This window comes from Ictalurus punctatus, chromosome 16 (genome assembly GCF_001660625.3).
Source record: "Ictalurus punctatus breed USDA103 chromosome 16, Coco_2.0, whole genome shotgun sequence".
Lineage (NCBI taxonomy): Eukaryota > Metazoa > Chordata > Actinopteri > Siluriformes > Ictaluridae > Ictalurus > Ictalurus punctatus.
In genome coordinates, this window is record NC_030431.2 from 25,451,449 (window position 1) to 25,472,605 (window position 21,157).

Below are 21,157 nucleotides of genomic sequence, written 5' to 3' on the forward strand. Positions count from 1 at the left end.
ACACACACACACACACACACACACACTCACACACACTCCTGTACTTGTTATTTTCTCACTGAGTCAGATCCACTGTTTGTAGATAAATCTGGCACAAAATGTGGTGATCTCACAAACCACAAGTGGTTTACCCTATCAGTGATGATCCAGAAAATGATCCCGCAGTGTTTATTCTCTCTCACACACACACACACACACACACACACACACAAAATAATACCACGTCTACAACTAACCTTAACTTCACTATCCTGATGGAAATCATGGGGCTGTTTGTTTGTTTGTTTGTTTGTTTGTTTGTTGTTTTTAAGAATTTTTATTTATTAAAACATATACACACGTACATTTGCTTTTATACATTCATTTGTTTGTTTATTTACTTGTTTGTTTGGATGTCTGCGTATAGATCATAAGGACCAGGCACATGTCTCCACAAGTTCAAATCTATCATTAAAGGGGCCTTCATTTGGTCCCTATAAAAATTGCTCACGGTTTTACACACACACACACACACACACACACACACACACACACACAGATACAGATACAGGTCATTACAGGTTACAGGTATTATTATGCATTCCGATCCAGTGAAATCCTCTGAACACTGTGTTCACAATGTGTGTGAGGCATCTTTCCTCTGTGTGTGTGTGTGTGTGTGTGTGTGTGTGTGTGTGTGTGTGTGTGTGTGTGTGTGTGTGTGTGTATAATCACCAGCTTACAGTCCATCAATTACCATAAACACCAGAAGCACACTTTGTAGGAGGACGCCAGCACAATATCAGCTTAAAGTAACTGACTGGATGAGGATGAGGATGATGATGATGATGTACTGAAAAACAGTCAGACGTTCTAAAGGTTCGCACTAGTGAGTGACAGTGCGACAGGCCACCGTTCATTTCCTAAGTGCATGCGTGTGACAGGGAGCTGGATTCATCTCGTCCTTTCATATCCGACCTCTCGGCTAGCGTGTATAGAGACGGTAGGAAGAAAAACGACGCGGGGAAGGAAGTAGCAAAGGTTGTCGGTGCCTCATATGAGCGTACTGTGTGTCATTAGCATGGTTAGCTTGTTCTGCCAATCTAATCTGAGACTCGAGCTGGTGCGAAGCCATTTTCACACTGATTACTACGCCATTTCGTTTGCATCACGCGTCGGTGCGAAAGAAGAAGACGTCTCGGGGAAGTTCATGCCTCTGGAGATTGTTTGTAGCTATTACAGTTAGCTTGCGCTATTAATCTGCTAATAGCTGACATGAAGCCTGGTACGTAACGTAAATCAAACAAACTTCTCAATTTTGTCACTTCATTAAAATATTACCATACGTTTTAAACAATTCAGCCCACGCCCACAAGAGACAAATTATAAGCGTGTTGTCGCTCATGAGTGTGAACGCCGGGTAAATGTGGTTTTGTTTCCTTGCTGTGTTTAATGGCATTTAATGGTGTTTAATGGTGTTACAGGTTATTAGTGGGAGCTCCCTGGACAGGCTACACTCAGAACAGGAAAGGAGACGTGTATAAATGTGCGATTGAAGGCCCTACGACTACCTGCGATAAACTCAACCTACAGAGTAAGTTTACACACATAACTTTACATTTGAGTGCACTAATAATAATAATAATAATTATAATAATAATAATAATAATAGGGTAAAATGGTGTAATAGTATTAATATCTTAGTAATAATTTTGTTAAAAAGAGATTCCTCTTTTTATTAGATTATATTTGATAGAAAGAATTTGTTTTTATTAATGAAAATATAGCGATTTTAATTTTATAAAATAATATTCAGTGCTGTGAAAAAGTGTACTAATAATAATACTGCTACTACTAATAATAATAATACTAACAATACTACTACTACTACTACTAATAATAATAATAATAATAATAATAATAATACTAACAATACTACTACTACTACTACTACTAATAATAATAATAATAATAATAATAATACTAACAATACTACTACTACTACTACTAATAATAATAATAATAATAATAATAATAATACTAACAATACTACTACTACTACTACTACTAATAATAATAATAATAATACTAACAATACTACTACTACTAATAATAATAATAATAACAATACTACTACTACTAATAATAATAATAATAATAATAATACTAACAATACTACTACTACTAATAATAATAATACTAACAATACTACTACTACTACTAATAATAATAATAATAATACTAACAATACTACTACTAATAATAATAATAATAATAACAATACTACTACTACTACTACTACTACTAATAATAATAATACTAACAATACTACTACTACTAATAATACTAACAATACTACTACTACTAATAATAATACTAACAATACTACTACTACTAATAATAATACTAACAATACTACTACTACTACTAATAATAATAATAATACTAACAATACTACTACTACTACTAATAATAATGATAATACTAACAATACTACTACTACTACTAATAATAATGATAATAATACTAACAATACTACTACTACTAATAATAACAATACTAACAATACTACTACTACTACTAATAATAATAATGATAATACTAACAATACTACTACTAATAATAATAATAATAATAACAATACTACTACTACTACTACTACTACTAATAATAATAATACTAACAATACTACTACTACTAATAATACTAACAATACTACTACTACTAATAATAATACTAACAATACTACTACTACTAATAATAATACTAACAATACTACTACTACTACTAATAATAATAATAATACTAACAATACTACTACTACTACTAATAATAATGATAATAATACTAACAATACTACTACTACTAATAATAACAATACTAACAATACTACTACTACTACTAATAATAATAATGATAATACTAACAATACTACTACTAATAATAATACTAACAATACTACTACTACTACTAATAATAATGATACTAACAATACTACTACTAATAATAATAATGATACTAACAATACTACTACTACTAATAATAATAATGATAATAATAATACTAACAATACTACTACTAATAATAACAATACTAACAATACTACTACTAATAATAATAATAATAATAATACTAACAATACTACTACTAATAATAATAATAATAATACTAACAATACTACTAATAATAATAATACTAACAATAAACTACTATTACTACTACTAATAATAATACTAACAATACTACTACTACTACTACTAATAATAATAATAATACTAACAATACTACTACTACTACTACTAATAATAATAATATTAACAATACTACTACTATTACTAATAATAATAATAATAATACTAACAATACTACTACTACTACTACTAATAATAATAATATTAACAATACTACTACTATTACTAATAATAATAATAATAATACTAACAATACTACTACTACTAATAATAATAATACTAACAATACTACTACTACTAATAATAATAATGATACTAACAATACTACTACTACTACTAATAATAATACTAACAATACTACTACTACTAATAATAATAACAATACTACTACTACTACTACTAATAATAATAATATTAACAATACTACTACTATTACTAATAATAATAATAATAATAATACTAACAATACTACTACTAATAATAATACTAACAATAAACTACTATTACTACTACTAATAATAATAAACTAATACTACTACTACTACTACTACTACTAATAATAATAATAATAATAATAATAATAATAACAATAATAATACTAATACTACTAATAATATTATTACTAATACAACTACTACTTCTACTACTATTGCTAATAGTAGTAATGATATTAATAATAAGAAGAGGAAGAAATTCTCAGAGTGCTTTAAAAACAGAGAAATAAAGAAACAAAGGGTAAAATAACAACAGATAAAATAACAGAAATGGCACAATTGCAAGAAGTGACAAAGAATAAATAAATAAAATGTTATAACTGTAACGCATCAGTGTATTTAACTACATAATAAAAGCTAGTAAAAGATCAAAGCTATGAGTTTGAAAAATCATGTGTCGTGTGTGAGAGAGGGAGGGAGTGTGTGTGTGTGTGTGTGTGTGTGAGAGAGAGAGAGAGAGAGAGAGAGAGAGAGAGAGAGAGAGTTTCCCAATCCTGGTTGTGAAATGCACCTTTTAGTGTTTTATCATTTTACACCAGCTCAAAGACCCCTTCAGATAACACACTATAGAGCCAAGTCTGCCGTCTGTGAGATAAACCGTGACTCTGTGTTCCTCACAGTCACGGGAACGTAGCTAACATGGCGCTCCACAGCGGTTCATGCTGATGTTTACTGAGAACGTGGTTGTTTTTTTTAAATAAAAACAGGAAACCACATGGACATGGTCATCGTGGTTTACAATTAATCTTCTAAAGCTCGTCAGTGTTTATAAACAAAAAGAGGTGTGCACGCAACCTGACTGCAAAAAGACACGATCGCCCTAGCGACCTAACACAGCTCAATTATAGCCAGTATATCTATTATTCTTAAACATCATTTCTTCGGACGGAAATATTTTGCTTGGAAAGTTTCGTAATGCTGTAAAATCCGTTCACATACATTTTTAAATGAGGCTAAAAGTGTCCAAGTACTTTTTGGGTCCACTGTATATGGCCTACACAATCCTTTCTAATAAGTGTTTAAATGATTGTTTATGAATGGTTATATAGTCTACATAATGTTATCTAAATGCTCCTAACACATCCTCATACGAATCAACCGCCTATGAGCGTTTATACGGGATTATACCGGCTGTATAACAGATTATAACACAATGAACTGTTTATGAGCATTTAGACAGGATTATATAGGCTATTTAACACATTATAATGCAATAATCTGTTTATGCATGTTTATACAGGATTATGTAGGTGCTATAACGAGTAATAATGCATTTACTTACTTGTGAGCATTTAGGCAAGATTACGCAGGCCATATAACACGTTATTATAATGCATTGAACTACTTATGAGCAGTTAGACCAGATTACGTAAGTTATATAACTCATCATAATGCATCGAACTAATTACATGGCTTGCTTGATCTCATCTAAAGTAGTTCAAATATTGTTTAGTAATGGTTATGTATGTGTGTGTGTATATAATATATATATATATATATATATATATATATATATATATATATAATCACCTATATATTGTCAAAATGCCACTAACACATTATAATGCTTTATAACCAGCAGATTCATAAGAAGTCTTACTGCCAAAAATAAGACATAAAATCAGCGCAGCAACTTTCAGTCTGTCCATAAAAACAATAGTGTGTGTGTGTGTGTATGTGTGTGTTGCAGCAGGAAAGCATTAAGAAGTGAACTCGATGTCATGATGACGTAATCCTTCTGTACAGTTAACAAAGAACATTCCTCCACTCGGCCGAACGGATGCTGTGATCTGTGATGGATGATGGCGGTGATTTATTTTGCTGTACGTTTAACTACCCGTCTGTTTTTCTTTTGTTTTCAGATGGAGTCAACATACCAAACGTGCAGAACATCAACGTTAACATGAGTCTGGGTCTGACCCTGATACGAACCACCAAAAACGCCGGATTTATGGTAAACGTGCCACTGGAATGCAGTGGTGCAGAAATGGTACAATGTAGTCTTTATGTACTGGACAGATTTGTTAAGTGTGTGTGTGTGTGTGTGTGTGTGTGTGTTTCAGACATGTGGTCCTCTCTGGGCTCAGGGTTGTGGTTCTCAGTATTTCTACCCGGGAGTGTGTGCGGAAGTGAGCCCTCTGTTCGTCCCGCAACCAGCGTTCTCTCCTGCTCTACAAAGTACGACTCGGCCCGTGTTCTTCTCTTTCTCATACACACACGTCTACGTTCAACGTTTTACTTTACGTTCAAAATCCGTTCACGATCCGGATCACGGCTCAATCAGGACGTAAAACATTCCACGTACACGCCCCGATCAGGATCGGACTACAAAACGATCGAGACCGTTCGGAAGTGGGTTAAAATCCCGTGTTTGGAATTTTAAAGGACGTGCACACGCTCAAACCTGTCATATAACGAAGCTCAAAATATTCCGCACGGAAGAGGATCCGAGGACGAGACTCGGCGCTGTTACGCTCTTAATTAACGTGCAGAGAAATGTGCCTTTTATGTCACGTGCAGTTTGACTTGTACGTTCACGATCTGTTTAATTATCCCGCAGCTTGCGGCGGGCCGATGGACATCGCTATAGTCCTGGACGGATCTAACAGTATTTATCCTTGGCCTCCTGTCGTGGAGTTTCTTAAGAAGCTCTTAGGACACCTCGATATCGGACCGCAGCAATCTCAGGCATGTAACAACGCTCGAGGTTAAACGTTACCGCCAGTGGTGCCTGCTGAGATAATGATCTGTTTCTTCTTATCATTTTATACGGTTTCATGTCGGAGCAGGTCAGCATCATTCAGTATGGCGTCGATCCCAAAATGGAGTTCAAGCTGAACGCTTATAAAACCAGAGCGTCGATCGTTCAGGCGGCTTCGGCGATTCCTCAGAGAGGTGGAATCGAGACGAACACGTTTCGAGCCATCGAGTACGCCAGGTATGTCTGATCTCGCTGATCTCGACTGTGCATATCCAGACTGGAGACATCAGAAGTTGTTTTATGCGTGTGTGTGTGTGTGTGTGTGTTACAGGGTGAACGCTTTTCTGCCTGCAAACGGAGGACGTCCGGGTGCCAGTAAAGTGATGGTGGTGGTGACTGATGGAGAGTCACATGATAACTCCCGAAGAAACACGGTCATTCCAGCGTGCGAAAAAGACGGCATTACCCGTTTCGGCATCGCTGTGAGTACGTCACGACAAAAACGATACCCAGGGGTCCTTCATGATGGCGTCGTGATTTTTTTATTAATTTTTTTTTTAAATGTACGAAGTACCAGGATATTGTAGGTAAACACCTGCATGCCTCTGCCAGGAGGTTACAATTCGGCTCCGATTTGGACTTTTTTTTTTAACAAAGATATTTACCATGTTTGAGCCGGTGCTAGAGTCATAAGTGTACCTGGAAAATAAAGTACACTTTCTTAGCTGAAGGGACCAGACCAAACCAAAAGCCGACTCACTGAAGGGGAAAGGGCACGGGACTTGAAAAAAATGCTTTTGCGTTGTTTGTTTCAAACGGGTGTCACAAAAGTGCAGTGCAAGTGTCACGGCGCTTAACGAGGGTCCGCGTTTGTTCTAGAAAAATATGATCCGGTTCTAATTTTCTGTACGTCGCACTTTTAAGGTTTCATTCGAGTCACGTTCACGTTAATTAGCATCACGCTGCACCTTACGGTTGCTCAGCTGAAGGGGGGAAAAAAGCCGTTGTGTCCGCCGACGTTAAATTCAATTAAATTGTATTTGTACGGCGCGTTTAACGACGGACGTCGTCTCAAAGCGGCTTTACAGAATCATATAAACACAGGATGGAGATTTTAAGCGTGTGAGTTTATCCCTATTGGGCGAGACGGTGGTGAGGAAAAACTCCCTGAGATGATACGAGGAAGAAACCTCGAGAGGAACCGGACTCAGAAGGGAACCCGTCCTCATCTGGGTCACGACGGAGAGTGTGAGAGTAAAAGAAGGTTCATTATGGTTTAATATGAAGTCTGTGTGTTGAGCTAGTCCACTGTTCACTAAAGGAGACCCGAGTGTAAAACTGCACGCGGTCATCACAGTCCCGAGGCCATCGCTGCGACCGTAGTCCCAGCGACCACAATATATACGATTCTAGCGCTAAAATTCGAACTTCTCTCTGCCTGCTAGACTCGCCAACAGTATTGGCGCATGTTTATCGAAATCCCTCGAATATGTTGAATACGCCTTTCGAAAATTTTCACGCTGATCCGAATCCACCGTTGTCTCACATCCTGCTTTCGTTTCTCTGAACTACAGGTGCTCGGGTACTACATAAGGAATAACATCGACAGCAAAAAGCTTGTCGAGGAAATCAAGTCGATAGCCAGCAATCCTGCAGATAAATATTATTTCAACGTGTCCGCCGAAGAGGCTCTCTTGGAGATCGCCGGAACCCTGGGAGATCGGATCTTCAACATCGAAGGTGAAAATAATATTTCAGTAAAAGCTCGTCTCAAAATCTAACATCGGGTTTTTGGAGGTAAAAGTGATTTTCTAGAAATGTCCTCCGGTAATTAAAATTACAGTAGAGTGTGAAAAGAAAAATAAAAAATTCGACTTTGAATATAAGAAGGGTTTATTCGATAGTCACATCATTCTTTACCGAATTCCTCAAAGAATCCCGGTCTTAATTCTCAGCCGAAAGTCCTGATCCCTCCTTTCATCTGAATCATCCAGGTCATATTGTGAATGTTAAACATTCCCTTCTTTCCACAGGCACGGGTACAGGCGGTGAATTTCAGATGGAGTTGTCGCAGGTTGGCTTCAGCGCACACCAGACCAAAAACCAGGTGTGAGCTGTGGGATTTTCCACTCGCGCTACTTAATTGCATGGTTACGGTTTATTTTCTTTTTTTCTTTTCTTCCTTTCTCTCTCTCTCTTCTAACACTACTCTCCCGGCGTCGTGTCTCTGCAGGACGTGATGATGCTCGGGGCCGTCGGGGCGTACGGGTGGACCGGAACTGTAGTGCATAAAACCGCTCAGACGTCAGAGATTTTCCCCAAAGGAGCTTTTGAGCAAATCCTTGAAGACAAAAACCACAGTTCGCTCCTGGGTGAGTGGTTCGGGTTCGATCCGTTTACAGATCAGAAGTGTTGTGTAGATTCTTCACACCTTTTAGACCATTGGTAATTTGTTCTGAAACGACATCATGTGCCTTTAATCGTGCAGTTAGGGTTAGGGGTTAGGATTTAGGACTAGGTTAAGGATTTAGTGTTTGGGTCTAGGGCTAGGGTTTAGGGCTATTGTTTAGGGTTATTGGTTAGGGCTTAGGGCTAGGATTAGGGGTTGGGGCTAGGGTTTACGGCTAGGGTTTAGGGCTAATGGTTAGGGTTAGGATTTAGGGCTAGGATTTAGGGCTAGGATTAGGGGTAAGGTTTAGGGCTGGGGTTTAGGGATTAGGATTAGGGTTAGGGTTTCAGGCTAGGATTAGGGTTAGGGGTTAGGGTTAGGGGCCAATGGTTAGGGTTAGGATTTAGGGCTAGGATTAGGGGTAAGGGTTAGGGTTTCAGGCTAGGGTTAGGGGCTAGGGTTTAGGGTTAAGGGTTAGGGTTTAGGGTTAGGGTTTAGGGCTAGGGTTAGGGTTTCAGGCTAGGGTTAGGGGCTAGGGTTTAGGGTTAAGGGTTTGGGTTTAGGGCTAGGGTTAGGGTTTAGGGTTAAGGGCTAGGGTTAGGGGTTAGGGTTTAGGGCTAGGGTTAGGGGTTAGTGTTAAGGGCTTGGGTTTAGGGCTAGGGTTTAGGGCTAGGGTTAAGGGTTAGGGGATAGGGTTAAGGGTTAGGGGATAGGGTTTAGGGTTAGGGGATAGGGTTTAGGGTTAAGGGTTAGGGCTAGGGTTAGGGTTTAGGGTTAAGGTTTAGGGCTAGGACTTATGGTTTAGGGCTAGGGTTAGGGGCTAGGGTTAAGGTTTAGGGCTAGGGTTATGGTTTAGGGCTAGGGTTATGGTTTAGGGCTAGGGTTATGGTTTAGGGCTAGGGTTATGGTTTAGGGCTAGGGTTAGGGTTAAGGTTTAGGGCTAGGACTTATGGTTTAGGGCTAGGGTTAGGGTTTAGGGTTAAGGTTTAGGGCTAGGGTTATGGTTTAGGGCTAGGGTTAGGGTTAAGGTTTAGGGCTAGGGTTATGGTTTAGGGCAAGGGTTAGGGCTAGGCATTAACCCTAACCCTAATTTTTCCTTCATCATTCAATTATGTATTTATTTATTTTTAATCGGCAGCAAATATCAGACACCAAAACATGTCTTGAGTGAGTGATGACGTATAAAACATTTCTTTATAAAGACTAAAAAGTTTCAAGTCCATTTCAAATCAGATTGTCAGCTCAGGTGAAAATAGGAGTCAAACATGTATATTAGCTCATCAGTCACCGCGCTTGGTCGCTTTCCAAATTATCCAAAGTATCACGCTCGTATTTCTATTCTCTAGCCAAAAGAGCACCGAAACAAATGTAATAATAAACACCTTCATGTTCTAATGATGTAACTGTAAACATGAACTGTATGTTTGCACTAAATAGACGACAGGAAGACAGACTGGTAACGTTGCCAGTAACAGAAACGCACTAAAGACTTAATTCATGGGTTTATTTACTATTGTTGTCATTTTCCTCTGTGTGTGTGTGTGTGTGTGTGTGTGTGTGTGTGTGTAGGATACTCGGTGAGCACTCTGTATAGCGGTTCCACCGAGTACTTTGTAGCCGGTGCTCCTCGCTCCAACCACACGGGTCAGGTTGTGGTGTACACACTGAACAAGCGGAGACAACCCGACATCCGACACTCACAGAGAGGCGATCAGGTAAAACACATCCTGCTTCTGACCAATCAGAACTGAGAACCGAGCAGCACCGTCGCGTCCTGGATTCCGATCGGTCAGAAGTGTTTGATTCGTTTGTACATGATACGTTATTGTTTCTATAGTAACAGCTGGTTCGCAGGGACTCGTACGGTGGACAGTAATGGATTACGGAGAATAGATAAACATTTATACGAACATTTATGGAAGGAGTCTCCGGTGTCGGAGCCTTGTAACACTCGGCGATAATTTGCAGATCGGCTCGTACTTCGGAAGTGTGCTCTGTCCGCTCGATGTGGATCGTGACGGGGTTACTGACCTTCTGCTGGTCGGCGCTCCGATGTACATGAGCGACGCGAAGAAGGAGATGGGCAAAGTCTACATCTTCACCGTTACCGACGTAAGCCGTTAAATAAAAACACTGCTCCAAAACCATCAAAACCACACCGAGAAACTGGTAAAGACCCACTGTCTAATTCCTGTTAATGTATCTACAGGGGTTCTTGAGTAGCCAGGGGTTTCTGGAAGGTTCCTCTAGACTGGAGAACGCTCGGTTCGGAATGGCCATCTCCGCTGCTTCTGACCTCAACCTGGACGGCTTGACCGACGTGGTGGTCGGAGCGCCGCTGGAGGAGAACGGCCAGGGAGCCGTTTATATTTATAACGGAGACGCTCGGAGCATCAGGAAGCAGAGCTCACAGGTAGAACCGCTCTAACCAGAACCCGTTCAAGTCAGACATTGCTTGATCTTTAAGGAATAAAACACTCAGGGTCGTTCTGGTGAAGGAAAATAATCAATGACGACTGGGTGTGACGGAGCAGATGAACTGTTTCCACCCTGATGTTGATCATGTTTCTATAACGGCGAGTCCTGAAGTTTTCTGTTCCTCTTATGTCACAGCAAATTGCCAAAGAATACCGTTTTTTTTTTTTAAATAATTAATAAAAGACATCTATTTATAGTTACGTTTAATGTCGTGGAACTTCCTTGTGGAATTTCGTCTTTTCTGCGTTTCCTCTGTCCATGTTAAAGCCTCTCTTTGTTATAATGCTCAGGATCACGCTCAGATCGGTGCACACTGTTCTGCAAAAGCATTTCAGCTTAGCATTTATTTCAAAATATTGACTGTCTTTAATATTTCTATTATAATTTTATCTTCAATTTCAGTATTTAAAAATGCATTCCTTTTTTTTTTTTTTTTTTTGAATTTCATTATTTATTTATTTATTTATTTTTTACAAATGATTTATAAAGGATCATTATTTATAGCTGTCGATTGTAAAGTACGTTAAGCGACTACTGCGTGCTGTATACAGAAAATTCTTGCCGTGAAACTGGACCCGACGTTGAGGTACTTCGGACGCTCCTTAGACGCCGCTGGAGATCTGAACGGAGACTCGGTCCCGGACGTCTCGGTGGGCAGTTATGGGAAAGTGCTTCAGCTCTGGTGAGACTCTCTGGAGTGTGAAATGTTTCCCATCATGCACTTGTCTATAGGAAGTCCGGTGCAGGGATCTTTCTTTTGAGTTTTCCAGCCGGTGTAGTTTTCAGTCGACGGAGATCGTAGAATACGTCGTTCGGTTCAGCTAGATGTGGGCGTGAACATTTTCACCCCTTTTGTTCAACTTCCGTGTGACTATTCAACATGAATTCAGCCGTGTTTCCACCCGTGATCCGCCTCGCTTCAGACACGTCATCAGTGTCGAGACGTTTCAGAGTGGACTCCCGGTTCTGAGCGTGTACGTGTGATTTTACGTGGGTTCTGTGGCGTGCGGTTTCAGGTCCAGGGGAGTGGCGGTGGTGACGGCCCGGGTCACGTTCACCCCGGACATGATCAACATCGAGAGTAAACCGTGTAGCTTCAGTGGACGGAAGGTGTCCTGTTTTATAGCCAAAGTCTGCTTCAGCGCAGCGTTCAAACCGACGACGCCTGTCGGACCTGCAGGTACGTCGCCAGTCTTTAATTTCGCATAAAACACCTTTTGCTTCACTTCTTATTTCGTACAGATTCAGAATATTTGTTCAGCCAATGTAAATGTAATGATCAATGAAAATGATCGCTGTTGAATCCTGATTGGTCGGAAGGTGTTGATTTAATTTTCCGTAACGGCAATTATAAAAATGATCGTTTCTATAGTAACGCTTAACATAGACGGTATACAAAACATAAATGAACACGGGTTGACGCGTTCAATGCGTAATCCCTGATGCGGACAAGCTTTCTTAAACATTTAAGGAAGGAGTCTCCAGTGTCAGAGCTTTGTAACCGTCAGCTTTAAGGTTTTGCGACATCTTCAGGACGGAGAATTTACGCCTCTTGGCGGTTTTTCAGTAGAGGGCTGGTGAGTGAACGACTGTTTATATCCGCTGTAACGTAAGAGAACAGGAACTAACTTGTTTCGAGGACGAAACATAAATTTATTACATAAACGTGAGCAAGAAACTGATTGATTCGGATTCAGAACGGACAAATAGATGAACAGTACAGATAAGGAAACGGAACTGATTTAATAGAACAGATATGGTAAAGTCACGTTCTCACCATGATCGTGAATTAACTTGAGTAATCTGTCTGAGATCATAAGATCTAATCCTGATTTTCAGAGATTAAATACAACATGACGCTGGACGCTGACCTGCGGTCGTCTCGATTCAGCTCCAGAGGTCAGTTCGGGAACTCCGAGCGAGTGGTCCAGCAGAACGTCGGCGTGTCCACGGCCGAGACGTGTGAGGAACATCAGGTGTACGTTCAGGACACTCCAGACCTCGAATCCATCGCCGTCCGAGTCGATATCGGACTCCAGCAGCCGGACTCCAGCCCCGTCCTGGACGCCTTCAGTCCCAGCGCATGGGAGTTTTTTGTGAGCGCCACGTCCAGCCTCGTTATGTGTCGGGGTTTTTTTCATTGACTTAATGACTGATACTTGATTTTTTATTTTTTTATTTTTTCTCCCGATTCAGATCCCATTTATTAAAGACTGTGGTGGTGATGACATGTGCTACAGCGACTTGGTGTTGAGCGTCGAGAGAGAACCACCAAGGTAAGGCTAGGTTTTAAAACATATACATATATATCATGTCTAATGATTATAATCTATGGAGTCTCTGAAAGGGGGCGGGGTTATCATCACGTATGCACACACAAATGAAAATGTATTTTTATTTTATTTGTGAAATCTTTTATCAGGTACACTGGCTCTCATATACAAATACATTTTAAGCATTTAGCTAACTCTTTACCCTAAGCGCACACTTTTTGCGATTCCGTTCCGTTCTTTGTTCGTCTCTGGCACGAGAAAAAAAAAATGCCGGAGGCATGAAACGGTGGCGTCCACGTTATTTTGTTGCCATGACGACATCTCGATCAATTGGACCGCCATTGAAATAAGACTTGAGGCAAAAGGAATCTCACAATGTTGAATTGATTCGAGAAATAATCGCTACACCAGCAAATATAGTAAGAAAACTATAATAACAGGTCGCGAAATGTCATTTTAATACAGTTGCGATCAAAATTATTCAACCCCCATTGCCAGTTCAGTTCAGCTAATGAAGCCCTTGACATAGTGTAGTATCAGGTGTGCTTGAGACAACACCTGCTCTGCATATCTGTGCCGTTGTGAGGGATTCTATTCAGGGGGGTGAATCCTTTTGAAACTGGGGAAATCATTATAAGCTGCATTTTCCGTTGAATTTGGGGAAACCGCTTGAAGCGTTCGTCGTGTCGAACTATTTCAATCGCTTTTGTTTGATTTGTTCATCGCTGACAGCTGAAAGTCTGCACGTTTTAATCAATAAACCTGATTTGCACTGGGGGTCGAATAAGTCTGATTGCGAATGTGTGTGTTTATTGCTTATTTTGCATGCCCTGGATGGAAAGGACGAGACTCTGGTTGATAAACTGTGTTTAAAATGTTTCAGAAGGGTTTAAAATTCTCCAAAATCCCCCACAGCTGTTAATAATTTTACACCATGTGCATATAAACGCCAGCATCTTATTACAGAATGATTAACTCTTAAACTGATGGAAGCACGGGTCCGTTCTTTAAAAGGTGTAACGGTTCCCTGTATCAGTACTGGTTCTGGCACCAGTGTGAAACGATTATCTGCTTCTCTCAGAGTGTAATCCTAGCCCCAAAGGTCAAAGGTCATACGGTGTAACGAGCCTAAAACTCCCTGGGCTCTGCGCTTCAATCTGTGACTTCACTCAACCCTTCATGTCCTGTTCTGCATCGCTCTCTGGAAGGGTTTTAATTCTTTTTTTTCTTTTTCTTTTTGTCTTTTTTTGATGAGGATGTTAACTTCGTTTACTAACGCAGAAAAACTGCCTGTAAAATCTCAGAGGCATTTTAAGCGCTTTTGCAAATGGTTTGTCTGTTTCTGTCTGCATGGTGCAGACCAAACCCGTGTCTTTGTTCCCAATAGCCATGTCTGTCCCATCGTTAAACACTCACAAGCTTTTAATTAAACCCATGTGTGAGTATATCAGCTACACCCAGCATGAAAATCGACAAAAACTATTTAAAAAAAAAATGAAAGCAGCATTTTCGGGGGCCAAGCACCAAGACTCACTCAGCCGGACATTCACAGATGCGCTAGGAAGCATTGTAACTTTTGACCGGTAAACGGCACCGTCACGAAATTTCTTGCATAGCCTCAGGTCATGGTTCTGAAGGTGCGTACCAAAATTTGTGTCAGTGCATAAAGTCGTTGTTGAGATACGACTTCACTTCCTGTTTGGCGGCATCGCCGTCAGATTCGTTGACCAATTACAGGGAAACTGTCTGAAAAGTTTTTTGAGGCTTACTCTGAAGATGAGTAATCCCAAGTAATCCAGGGATGCCTGGCTTTTAAACTCTGGAAATCTAAATGTCTTCTATAGTCATAACGTCTATGGCTCACAAGTTATGACCATAAACATACTTCCAAATTTGACCCGATGGTGCTGTTTGGCCCAAATTTGGTCAGAATGTTCCTTAAACCCTCCCCAATCAGTGTGTCAAATTTAAAACTTTTTACCACACGGTTCTATGAGCTGCCATAGACACCCTAACCAGAATAAGATGATGAAAACATACAATAACAAGTGGGTGTCTACGCACCTTTGGTACTTGGCCCCCTAATAATGTGATAATAAGTGGTATTTTGAGGTATGGATCATGTGTAATGTTTAACACAGTATTTTCAAATGTAAGTTTTCTGAAGTCATGTAATATTTATGCTACGCTGGTTGTAAAATTATTGGCACTCAGCCTTTCTCACACTCAAGGTCGCTGTATAAAAGAAATCATAATAACTTTAGCATACATAGAACCTTTACAGATCCCAAGATGTTTTTGCAGTCCCCTTTGTTTTTTATGTCCCTTTCTTTTGTTGGTGCCAGTAATTTTGCAGTTGAATCTAAGACGAAGCAGAGTTTTTTTTTGGACACACCCATTTGAAGTGAGAACTTGAGAATAATGGAGTTGTGTGGCAGACTTTAAAGTCTGGCTGCAGGGCTTCACGCTGTCACGCTTTGCCTGTTAAGTCTGTTGTTATGGAACTTCTGGTTAATAAATTCTCATTTATGTCCCTTTGTAGCTCCTTGTTGCTGGTGAGTAAGAACAATAGACTGTCACTGTCCGTGACGGTGATGAACAGGAAGGAAAATGCCTACAACACCAGAGTGATAGCACGCTTCTCCAGCAACCTGTTCTACAGCTCCGTTACGCCACCTGTACGTCCGACCCGTTTCAACATACGTATTTTAGTGTAGGATTAATCTGAGCGACCCTCACGCTGTCACCAGACCATAATAATTCCTGCCGGACTTCATTTCCTAAGCATAATTTTCTGCTGGGTTTTTTTTTCCCCCAGAGCGATGATACCGAGGTCAAATGCACCTCCAGTAAAGACACCGAAATCGTCACGTGTCAAGTTGGATATCCAGCGCTCAGGACTGACCAGTTGGTGAGACTCCCTGACTCACTAAACACACACGTGTAAATAATAATGACATCGATGTGAGGCATTTAGGAGCCAGGTTCTTATTTACACTTCTCCCGAGTTATAAAAAGACACAAGAATCCAAGTAGGAGAGCCTGAAGGAGCAGAAAGAAAGTAAAACATTGAAAAATAGATGTATAAGTCAATAGTTCTTTGTGTATGCGTGAAGGTTTGTATTATTATTGTTTGTAATAATGCTTCTATTATTCTTATTATTAATTTAAAGATTCAGAAAAATAGCTAGTCTTTGTAATTCCACTAGGGGGCAACATAGAGCAATACACTCAAGGCCGTTAACTAAGTTAAGTGGGTTTTTTCTTGCCATTACTCTATATATGTGGTAAGCATTGTTTTTCATAAACAGTCGTTTCCCAGGACCATGGTGCAACACATAATACAGTACACAGAACTACGTAAAGACGAGTGCGAAATAAATACGTGGAACGGTGATACATAAGTGAACCAGTACCAGTACATCCTCAGGGATGAAGCTGGTGGTGGTAGCATGGATGCACCAGTGAAGAGTCCACGAGAGGTCTGGGAGGGGTCGTCCACTATGCTGGTGGACGACCAACTTGCATACATATATATTTTAGTTTTGTTTTTTATTGTTTTTATTGTTTAACAACACCGTCGGTTTCACGTGTGGCTTGGTGGCTGTGTGGTAAAGTCCTTGTCCTTGAACTCAAAGGTTGTTGGTTCGATTCCAGCTTGTGCTTGCACTTGGTGTGCTGAGTAATACGTGAGAGCTAGTGAAAGAGTGGCTGAGAAACTGGTGTTTGACGGCCTAAAATAAAGTGTGGGTTATAGTTTTTCCACTGTTCCCTCTATGGATGCAAAACTAAGTCAATACTCTCTCTTCCTGTTCCATAACCCTCTTTGTTCATCTGCCCAGACCCTGGGGGTGCAGATGCCTGGGTATTACCCCCCTCATCTCAGGTCAGGTCAGGTCAGGCCCTCCAGCACTTTCAGCTCATCCTGCTATCACTTCCTCCAACTCCACATCATCTCCTGGAGGACCTGGCTTGGGTTTGAACAAACAACCTCTCAATCCAGAAGCAAAGCTCATCTAGTTGAGCCACAGGATACCATACAAACAGATTTATAGACCTTTTCACTTTTGTACACTTAATCCTCACCGAAAACAAAAACATGCATTTGAACCCGGGACATCGAGCATCAGGGACCGTGACGCCAACCACTGCACCACTGTGGGAGTAGTGGTGTGAGTGCTTATTGGACCTTTGGCTCAATAAATGGTTCAACAGTGCGAGCTGAAGAGAATTAACAGTGAAACATTTAGTGGAAGAGGAGACGGTTGAGGTTGAACGATCATCGGTTCCTGGTTGACTAACCAACACACACCAACACACAGCTGGACCGTTTGCTGTGCTGTGCTGACCCTGTGTGCTTTCTGGGAAACGTTTAAAATGGTTTACGTTCTACACATGTTTGTCTTCTCACATTTTTTGTTGTAATATTCCAAATCCAAGCATAAGGAGGCAGATATTTTATAAGTCTTTGGTTAATTAGTAGAAATAGTCATTTTATACACAGTATCCATTTATATCCAGAAAACCATGTCCACGGTTTGACCCAACACCCTCCAACTGCTGAAACCACAACACTAACCGCTGCACCACCAACGGGCACAGGTGGTGCTTATACAGTATAACGCAGATAGGGCTTAACAAAGAAGCATTGTTTGGTCTAGACGTAAGTAGCTGATTTGATCGCTCAACATATGATTAGCTAACGCGTCTTAGTCATCAGTAGCACTCCGTTATTATCCTTCCCACTTTAATTCCTATTCTGGTCAAATCCTGAACTTTGGTTTATATTACTTTGCTAGTCATGTAAACGAGTCACCATTATGGTAGATTCCAGGAGGAAACCATCCTGGGTAAACTATATTCTGTTGGATGAGTAGACTTTAGAAGCCAGAGCCATGAAATGCATTTTAAAGAAATTCTAGTATATACACGACCACAACACTTTCCAGTCAGGTTTCGTACACTTACCAGCACCAGGCTGTGGGGACGCTGACCAGACTCCACTCAATTCTCCATTCCACCATCATCGCATCTTACAACACAGAGCTTCAGCACTCATACCCTTGAGATCTAGCTGGGGTTTGAACTAATGTACATCAAAGCCTGAGTCAAAGCTCGTCCAACTGAGCTACAGCATCTTACATATACAGAACATTACTTTTGTATTCTTAGTCTCAAACTGTGGCACTGAAACACATGGGAAGCAGCTTCGTAGTGTAAAAAAATTGTTTTGGTCCAAATACGGTCTAATATTCCGTTTAATTTGTATTTGTTTACTTGTACTTGAGCCAGTGTAAGTCATGTAGCCAGCTAATGCACTTCATGTTGGTTTGAAAAAGCCAGTTAAAAGGTTAAAATGCAAAATAGTTTGCTCTTGTTGAAGACAGGGTTAATTTAAATTAATACAAAGTTGAAAAAAGGTAACACAAACAAAACAAAGGACATACTACGTACTACTACTGTGGTGGGTGTGCTTTTTTGATGTTTGTTGTGTTTAGTATTCGTGGTCGTTATGGTTGCCGTTGGGATTATTGTTGGGATCATTACAGTTGTGTTGTGATAGTTGTGTTTGTTGTCATTTTTATGATTGTTTGTACGCTTGTGGTTGTCGCGGTTGCTCTGACGGGTGTTGTGATGATTGTTGTTGAGTTTGAGGTGCTATATTAAAATAAAATGAAATAAAATATTCCTGTGTATATGAACGCGATAATAATAATAATAATAATAATAACAATGAGTGTTGTGTCGCTTTGTTTCAGGTGACATTCGAGATCAATTTTGACTTTAATTTGGCACGATTACAAAAGGAAGTCAAAGTGGCCTTCGAAGCCCAGAGGTAAGAAATTAAACACGTTGTCCAGAACATAACATGGTGACAGAGATGATCCCCGTCGCTGACCATGATGATGTCGTTCGTGTTGTTTCGCAGTGACAGTAAAGAGGAAACTCCAGCGGATAACAGTGAGACGATGGCGATCCCCATCCAGTACAGGACCGAGATCATCCTCAGCAGGTCCGATCGTAAACACACCGAGACCAATTATAAACATCAGCGGCAAAATAGAAAACTCCGAATCTTCTTCCTCTTTCAGACAAAATCATATACAACCCCTAAAAACCGGGAGCATGTCTGAATTTATTTGATCTTTATTTTTTTAACAGAGAAGCCAACATGAATGTTTACTTGCTGGATGAAAAGGATGAAATTACAAATCCGATAAAAACGTACAGTGACATCGGCCCGGAGTTGAAGTTCAATCTCAAGGTCAGTGGCTTTCTTAGTTTATTTATCTATCTATCGATCTATTTCGAATAGCAAAATTTTCCCTCATAAAAACAATTTGCTAATACATAACATCACCAGGCTGAGAGTAAAAAGTGCAGAAGTTAATTAATTACCTCGTTATTCCTTATTCTGCTACCACAGCGCTGACACTGGAGACTCCTTCCATAAATGTTACATAAACGTCACCGTTACAGAAAGCGGATTAGATTATGTCGCGCGTCCACCTGACAAGACTCTACAAGTAGGCGTTACTATAGAAACAATAATATAAATATATGGTACTGTATGAAACATTATTTTAATATGATAACAGTACAACCCTGAGTGTTTAATCGTTTACATAAAGTACAGTTTAATATGGTCCTGTTGTTGTATTTCTTAACCCGAAGACGAATAATTACGCGTGTTAGGCTTCGGGATATTTCAGCTGAAACAGATTTAAGACGCCCTTTTCCGCTGTCCTGTAATGAGAGGTCTGGAATCTGGTGTTTATACTGGTGTAATTCTTCGTCCCTCCGGCATCTGATATCCCGCGCAGGTGGATGATGTGAAGTGGTGTATTTTTCTCCGCTGTAGGTGTCTGGAGCAGTGTTTCCAGTCAGTCTGGTTTACCTCGACGTCTCGCTGCCCGTCAGTACTAAATCAGGGAATCATCTGCTGTATGTGACCTCAGTCGAGAGCACACCGGTGAGAACCCAAACGAGCTGAAGAACATTCCCATCAAGGTCATGGATTTTTATGGGTGTAAAATAATTCAATCTGGTTGTGTATATTTAAGATGGGAATGTTTCAATTGGAAACACTTCACACACAATTTCATTATTACAGATTTAATAATCCGGTCACACTGACTAATACATCCTCCTGATGTTTGTAGTTTGCTTTGATCATTAATCGTGAGATCGTAGGAAAGGTATACGTCACATAGTACATCCTGGTATCGGATGCCAGTATCGTGAGGTTTTTATGAGTAAATGAGCATGGTATGAGACTGATCCGACTGCTTACACATGAACGTCGTTACACTTATAAACTGATTATCTAAAGGTGTGTGTGTGTGTGTGTGTGTTTGTGTCTCTCAGCAGAGTGATGTTCAGTGTGAGACCCAAGCGCTGATCGACCCGTTTAAGATCAGAGACAAAGAATACACAGCCACATTCACCAAGGAGAGCTTCCGAGGAACCAGTCACCTGGTCTGTGTGTGTGTGTGTGTGTGTGTGTGAGAGAGAGAGAGAGAGAGAGAAAGCTCTTTTTACGTACACTATAACATTATCAGAATGCATAGAATCTGCACCGGATCGCCAAAAAAAAATGTTTTGACACTAAATTCTTTCTTCTTTAATCTCAGACTAAATACGCATTTAAT

General features: G+C 39.9%; 1 protein-coding gene across 3 annotated transcripts in view; it reads left to right on the forward strand.

Moving 5' to 3' along the window:
- Window positions 1–21,157, forward strand: part of itga2.2 (integrin, alpha 2 (CD49B, alpha 2 subunit of VLA-2 receptor), tandem duplicate 2) — a 38,668-nt gene that overhangs the window by 11,647 nt on the left and 5,864 nt on the right. For 2 of the 3 annotated variants that reach the window (XM_047160790.2, XM_053686663.1), the window contains 23 exons: window positions 1,464–1,573; window positions 5,527–5,618; window positions 5,728–5,842; window positions 6,225–6,352; window positions 6,454–6,602; window positions 6,697–6,847; window positions 7,940–8,105; window positions 8,399–8,472; window positions 8,599–8,737; window positions 10,324–10,469; window positions 10,723–10,866; window positions 10,964–11,167; window positions 11,784–11,914; window positions 12,249–12,412; window positions 13,072–13,328; window positions 13,429–13,508; window positions 16,048–16,183; window positions 16,324–16,416; window positions 19,265–19,341; window positions 19,435–19,518; window positions 19,668–19,770; window positions 20,368–20,478; window positions 20,874–20,984. In XM_047160790.2, the coding sequence (XP_047016746.1) occupies window positions 5,568–5,618; window positions 5,728–5,842; window positions 6,225–6,352; window positions 6,454–6,602; window positions 6,697–6,847; window positions 7,940–8,105; window positions 8,399–8,472; window positions 8,599–8,737; window positions 10,324–10,469; window positions 10,723–10,866; window positions 10,964–11,167; window positions 11,784–11,914; window positions 12,249–12,412; window positions 13,072–13,328; window positions 13,429–13,508; window positions 16,048–16,183; window positions 16,324–16,416; window positions 19,265–19,341; window positions 19,435–19,518; window positions 19,668–19,770; window positions 20,368–20,478; window positions 20,874–20,984 (2,814 nt within the window). In that variant the 5' untranslated portion in view covers window positions 1,464–1,573; window positions 5,527–5,567. The remainder of the gene's footprint in view (window positions 1–1,463; window positions 1,574–5,526; window positions 5,619–5,727; window positions 5,843–6,224; window positions 6,353–6,453; window positions 6,603–6,696; window positions 6,848–7,939; window positions 8,106–8,398; window positions 8,473–8,598; window positions 8,738–10,323; window positions 10,470–10,722; window positions 10,867–10,963; window positions 11,168–11,783; window positions 11,915–12,248; window positions 12,413–13,071; window positions 13,329–13,428; window positions 13,509–16,047; window positions 16,184–16,323; window positions 16,417–19,264; window positions 19,342–19,434; window positions 19,519–19,667; window positions 19,771–20,367; window positions 20,479–20,873; window positions 20,985–21,157) is intronic. The other variant, XM_053686664.1, reaches the window with a different exon arrangement.